This window comes from Halyomorpha halys, unplaced genomic scaffold (assembly GCF_000696795.3).
Source record: "Halyomorpha halys isolate HHAL.00 unplaced genomic scaffold, Hhal_1.1 Scaffold337.1, whole genome shotgun sequence".
Classification (NCBI taxonomy): Eukaryota; Metazoa; Arthropoda; class Insecta; order Hemiptera; family Pentatomidae; genus Halyomorpha; species Halyomorpha halys.
In genome coordinates, this window is record NW_027104734.1 from 298,712 (window position 1) to 306,164 (window position 7,453).

Genomic DNA, 7,453 nt, shown 5'->3' on the forward strand with positions numbered 1-7,453 from the left:
TATATTTATGTATATATTTCCTATATTTCACTAAATTAAATCTAACAAATTAAGTCCATTAAATTAGAACATCTGTAGAACATTGTTTTACTTTAATGCCAATTTTTTTGGCTCACAGCTACAGTAACAGAATAAATAATTATCTGTCACAGCCGGATTCGAACACAGAGCTATACTGCTTTATATATATACATGACATGATCAAATTAGTGGGAATGTTACATTATTACATATGTGGTTGCACTGGCACAAAAAACCGTAATCATGTTTTTAAATATAATTGAAGTAACAATATAAGGCTTAATTTGGATTCAAGGTCTGTTTCAACTTCCTATTCAATATGACCATGCTTCAATAGTGATCCATTACATTTTAATAAATTAAAAAAAGGGATAAGCCTCAATAAATAAATAACAGGTTCTTTTAAATTTTTGATTCCCTTATTTTTTTATGACTCTAAGATATACGTGTTATCTTATTTTTTACATCCAGACAGTAAAACCTTACTAACCTTATTAACCAATAAATAGACAGACAGAGACACAGAGCTCTTTTGAACCAACATGAATTGGAATTAATTGATACATCAGTTCATTACCAAGCAATTGCCAAATAATATTAATGTGCAATTTAAGTTGTAAATAGAAAACAGAACACATTAATGAACTTACAGCAAAATCATCATCACTTTCAGCTTCACTGATCACACCCGGATCTGCTTCACCTAATACTTGCTGGGAAGTGGGGGTGGCAATATTTGAAGAAATATCTTCATCTTTATGAGATGATTTTGAGAATTTCCCACCTGAGAGACATATTGAATAGATTTTAGAAAACAAGTATAATAAATATTAATAGTACTATAAATCTTTTAACATTTTCGTTTTTCAAAATGAGTGACAGGATAAAAATCACCATTTTTACTTACCTTGTACCACCTAACTGGAATATTCATGAATAAATAGTGACATAAAGTCATTTGGTGGCAAACAAAGGTATTGATAATTTTTCTGAGATAAGAGAAAAACAGAATTAAAAAAAAAATGTATTCCTTTGTAATGAGTTATGTAAGTTAATCAGTTTTAGTCTGATTAATATAATATGATAGTGATTTGCAAAGAAATGAGGGGAAGTTATCTATAGAGTACCACCCTATTCTAACCATGGTGGAGGGTCAAGTGTAGATTTTATGGGACCAATACAGAAATAAAAGTTGACACCCAGGTCAGATTCACATTGGCACTGTCATGAGCAAGTTAAAGTTAGTGCCACAACTCGCTCAGCAATGAATGGACTATATTTATCTAAACTACCCAGTTGAACAAGTGAAATTATGTTGAGAGGTTGAATGATGCTCTATATGGTTAACTGTATTGTGAATCATAGTTGGAGCTCCTAACATAATGCAAAAAATACCATAAAGCTTTTTATTTAGTTCCTACTGAAATTACTGTATCAGTATTTATTAAACTAATATTTAAATTATAAGTATAAAATAAAAAAATATTTAATTTCTTTTACAAAAAGGTTTAAGATTATTTGTCTGTCATACAACACATGACAACTGAAGTTTCGATAAATGCTGTGAATTCAGAGAAACCCTAGTACAATTCAAATTTTATTCTTTTGTTACAGACAAGAGATTAAGAAAGGTAGTACTGTTGCAGTACTTTATAATGAATCACCTAACAAGATTATATTAAACTTAGTACTATAAGATAATATTATCAGATATGCAATGGATATCATATGGCAATTAACAAAAATTGATTATATCTTACTTATCTTAGAAGCCAATTTTTTTAATCCTTTACGCTTGTCAATACTGCTAATACTGATCAAACTACCACCTAAAAAAATTAAATAAGAAAAAAATTATTACATGATATAAAAGGTATTATGTATGGACAAGATAATCCAAATAAATTAGGTGTAAGAATAACTTAATAAAGAATAAAGTAATAAGTATGTTACACTAACCTATATTTAATATTTTCTCAACATAAGTAATATAAGCAATATAAATATAAAGATAAATGAAGTTGTATGAACCAGTGTATGGAATGGAAATCCAAGGAACAACCATATTTAAGACATAGACTCTGATAATGGCATCTTACCATGTAAACAACCACATGAACTTTCTTGAATGGACTGTACATGAAGTGCCATTTTATTAGAAATGAGGACATAATTAAAAAGATTTTTAATATATACTTGAACACATCGTTAGTATAATATAGTGGTATTTACCAATGATATATTATCTATTGAAGAATGAGGGGTTGGAAAATAAAACCTGATCAGGTATAAATTTCTTAATTTTAAAAATTTTCCAGAGGAGGGATAAAATACACAAGCCAACAATGGTTCTATGACAAACGAAAACACTGATTTAGTATGTATACATATATATAGGAAAATACGAGACACTCTGAAAACAACACACACACAGAACCATCCACATAGGAGACTCATGTCTAACACTGAGGCTCACTGACTGACCCTTGGACCATTCCTACCAGGAATTTTTATCACATACTTGACCTAACTCAACAACAGAACAATTGCTGTGACAGAAGGTATGGATTTAAATCAGAGAAATATAATTATTTTACTTTTGTATTGCCAATTTCTTGGAACATACCTATATTTTACTTGTGTTTTGTCAATTTCTTGGTAGATTTGATGTAATTTCTGTATATACTTTTCCGTATACACCATTCTAATTCAGTATCTCTCCTCAAGCCCTGAGGTGGGGCTAACAGTTGATTTTAATAATAAAAAATTTTATGACCTTTCGTCAGATCATAATCCAGTTCTACTTTTTTTATATTCAAGCTTCGTGCCTAAGCCCTCCACTCCTTCATTGATTACAGGAAGAGTTGACTGGGACAGATTTAGATACAACTTGGAACAAAAACTAGACTTGAATATTCAACTAAAGACAAAACAAGACATCGACGAAGCTATAGAAAAACTCACAGAATCAGTAAGAACAAGTATAAATGACAACACTTATAAAACTAGTAAAACGAATAATAATAAACAAACTAACCTGCCACAGTATATTCATATCTTAATAAGGGAAAAACGAAGAGCAAGATCGAAGTGGCAAAGGACCAGATATCCAACTGACAAAACGTATTACACCAAATTAAATTGACTAACAAACTTAAAGCAGAAATTAGAAAATTCAAAATTTACTTAACTTCACTGAAAATTTTAGAACTACTGACAAATCATTATGGAGAACCACCAAACAGCTGCTGAAATTCAAAGATTTTAACTATCCTCTTCTCACCAAATCCCAAACCTGGACCAGAACTGACGAACAAAAATCGCAAACCTTTGAACAATACCTTTCTAAAACCTTCATTCCGCATCCCGATATCCTTAACCCAATTCACCTTGAATGTATTGAAGCAGAACTCAATATTCCACTCCAAATGACTCACCTAAACCATTTCATCCTTCTGAAATATCCAGCATCATTGAGCGATTACATACCCACAAAGCTCCTGGATACGACCTAATAACATTCCACACCCTTAAACTTCTTCCTCAAAAACCCATCCTATTCCTCATCTACATATATAACGCCGTTCTCCGTTCCACATATTTTCCTGACCCTTGGAAACTATCTATAATCAAAATGATCCCCAAACCCCAAAAGCCACCAGAACACCCATCCTCTTACCGTCCCATCTCTATTACCAATCATGGGAAAAATCCTCAGAAAACTTATTTTGAAATGCCTATACCCCATCCTACATTCCAATCATATAATCCCAGATCACCAGTTTGGATTCTGAACATCCCACTCTATGATCCAGCAATGTCATCGTGTGGTGGACGTTGTCTCGTCTTCTTTGGAGCGCGGAATGTACTGTGCGGGAGTCTTTTTCGATATAGAGCAGGGTTTTGATCGAGTCTGGCACCCGGGACTGCTTTACAAACTCTGTAAATTCCTATCTCCTACATATTTTCTCATCATCTGTTCCTTTCTTACTAATAGATTATTCCAAGTAAACCACAATGGTTCCTAATCATCCCTCTATTTTCAATCCACTGGTGTTCCTCAAGGTAGTATCCTCGGTCCAATCCTCTACACCCTCTATAGAGCTGACATCCCAACAACTCCTAACACTATCCTTACCACGTATGCTGATGACACATGTGTGCTCACAGTTAGGAATAACCCTTTGTTTGCATCCCAAACTCTCCAGTCGAAGAATGGTGTCGAAAGTATTATCCTTACTAGCACAGAACCAAGAATTGATTTGAATATTTTTGTTAATCTAAAAAGTGTAAGATATGGAAATAAAATTTCAGGGTAAAAAAATAAAATGTATGTTGAAAGAATAGGTGTTATGAAAATAAATGAGATCTTCTATTTTAAATACTTGTGATTATAAAAGCAAATAGCCACAGGATTACAATCATCAATAAATACACTTAAAATGAATAATCTTGTTAATTAGAATTAGAACAAAGATTAAAGAAATTTGAAGAAAATAGTAAATAAAAATACCAAAAGAATGAGCAGCTTGCGAAAGTTGACCCAAAGATGATTTATGTTTTTCCTTTTTAGATAAATTAGACAAACTTCCAGACTTAACAATGAAAGATATTTTGACTTCTAACTCTCCCCTGTCCTTTTTCTTTTCTTTTCCAGGCTTATCCAACAATTTAAGCCACCTGAAAAATAAAAATAAAACTTATTAATGATGAAATAATACTTTATTTTATTCATGACCAAAAAAGGAAAAGGAAATACAATGAAACTTCTCAATAACAAATGTTTATGTGGCAAATATTGGTTCATTATAAAGAAGTATTCACTAAACAGAAAGACTAAACTATGAATTTTATCACAAATATCAATCATTTCAGTGAAAATGAATCTAAGAAACAGAAATGAAGATGACAAAAAAATAAAATAGATGAAAAAAATGCTTGAAGGTCCAGAGCTCCAAGAATGCTAAGTAACAAATGCGTTGTAAATAATTTTCCCATATAAGTTTAAAATGTAAGAACAAATATATTTATATTTTTCTTTTATACTTTCATGCTTGTTTAGCTAAGCCCTGGTGAAGGCCTAAATCTGCACACATTAGAAATAAGATTTCAGTTACTCATTATTCATTCATTATATCTACAGTCAATGATATCTTCACCGCTACAAAACAATTTATGAATTTTGTAATAATTTTTATTTTCTCTTAGTAGGGTTCAAAATCTAACCTTTCGCACTCAAATGGTGACAATATGTTGACACAGTAAATTCTTAGGTAACTCGAATGGCGAATATATGTGGCCACTAGGTACTGTTGTGTTGTTTACATAATGACAAGGCAAGAGAAGTACTATCGGAAGTATGCTCCTGTCTTATCAGTTTCACAAGGTCTTTGCTAGCTTTCGGATGTATTTTTGTTGTAAAAAAGTGATTGTGAATTTTCGTCCTGTAAGTAATTTTTTTTAATACCTATTAAAATGGATGAAAATTTTGAATTGAGTGATCGTGAAGATGATTTTATTTTTGAAGTGTTAAGTGACAAAAATAGTGATAGTCTGAGTGATTATCACACTTTGAGTGACGAATCTGACTATATTGGATATAAAAAACAGAAAGCAGTTCCTCTTTCGTCATCTAGTAGCTCTTCAAGTATTGAAATTTCTCAGGATGATGAGCGGGTGGTTATTTCTAACATAAATGAGCCTCCAAACGAAATAAAATTTGATGTTGGTTATCAAAATGTTGGATCAAATATTCTGTCAACTGGGCTCGAGTGCAAAGGGCTGAAATATTTAATTAAGGCCAACTCATCCAAGACCTAATAAACCAAAAGTACATTACAAGATTCACCAACCAAAAAAATGCACATTTAATGAGAAATTTTTAGGTAACTATAATTTAATTTTTTTCCCCTTCATTCTAAATACAGGAAACATTTACCTACTTCCAAAGACAGACAGAATAGGTTAAAATTAAAACAATATAAATGAAATAATTTATAAAATAAAGAAAAAGACCACATATATTCTCATTAATATGCTATAAATATTTGTTAAGAATAATCATCAAAATTGGGGTATGAAGTTATTTACAAATTACTAGATTAGTAAATATTAGTTGGAAAAATCTTTCATTCATTCAAATATTTTCTGTGAGATTTAAATAAATAAAAATACAAAAATGTTCCCAGGATAATATAGATCATGATTTGTAACTAACCAGCACACTACTCCACAAAATATTAAGCAATAAGCTTCACAAACTTAAATCTAATGGTATAAACACTAAGTTAGGGCATATACAAACAGGATGATCTAGAGATGTAGTTGATTGGGACCATAGAAATTTAGACTAAAATTAATTTCCTAGAGAAATTTTTTAAGTATTATTTTTTCTTTGAATTACTAAGAGGTGCATGAGCACTGGGCAGGAAAGCAGGCATTACAACACAGCTTAATTAACGGAATTTTATTAGTCATGGAACTCTTTATTGGACAACAATGTGCTTTCTGTTTCAGGATAATACACTAATAGACATTACATAGAACAAAGGGTTCCAGGGCTAATAAAACTCCCCGAATCAAGCTGCTATAATACCTACTTTCACTCAGTCATTCAAATAAAAAATAATTCTCATTATTTTTTTACACAATTTAGACAATATTATTTTTGGTAAATGAATTCCTATAATAACCTATTTCTATTAAACAATTTTACTAGAAGATCTTGAGTTTTTAATATATTAAACACAGATAGCATTATTATTAGCAACAGATAGATAGCAGAAACCGTTTCTGGACACCCAATATATTTTTTTATGAGAGAACAAACTACATTGTAGTGGTAGGTAAAATATGAAATTAAAAGAACAAATAATATGGCACCCTATAGCTTTCACAATTATTAAACAAAACAAAAACAACAATTTCAGCTATACTGTGAGTTTTTATTTGAGCCTATTTAATTAGTAATTTAACAGGTGAAGAAAGAAACATACTAAAAAAAAAAGTGTTTTTTGGGGGGAGAGGTTAAAGTCTTATGTACCCCAAATAGGGAAGGAAGAGTTTATGCTACAGGTTATCAACAAATTCTAGCCAGAATCGGAAAGTTGAGATTTATTTCATTGTACTACTAATTAACTCAAGCTGGATTCATACCGGTACCGCTTATGAATAGAGAATGCTAAGGAGAGGAAACAAGAATAATGACTATCTTGCTGGAGTATACGAGAATTATAAGTTCACTAACAGCGAAACTTGATACCTTAAATTGGAAGAAAATAGTTGACCATATGAAGTAGATTGAAGGAAGATAGTCTGGGTGGCGGTCAATTAAGGTTTCAAAACCGTAACAAAAAACTATTTATTGTTAGCCAAAAGTACTACTACCAAAACTATTAAAGTTAACAATAAATAAATAAATAAAACTTAAATA

The 7,453-nt window shown here is 31.0% G+C and overlaps 1 protein-coding gene across 1 annotated transcript in view; it reads right to left on the reverse strand.

Annotated features, from left to right (window-relative positions):
* Rip11 (Rab11 interacting protein) overlaps nucleotides 1-7,453 on the reverse strand; it is a 28,823-nt gene that overhangs the window by 12,220 nt on the left and 9,150 nt on the right. Inside the window, exons 5-7 of the mRNA XM_014421725.3 lie at nucleotides 4,535-4,701; nucleotides 1,782-1,850; nucleotides 672-805 (exon numbers count right to left, since the gene is read on the reverse strand). Coding sequence (XP_014277211.1) covers nucleotides 672-805; nucleotides 1,782-1,850; nucleotides 4,535-4,701 — 370 coding nt within the window. The remainder of the gene's footprint in view (nucleotides 1-671; nucleotides 806-1,781; nucleotides 1,851-4,534; nucleotides 4,702-7,453) is intronic.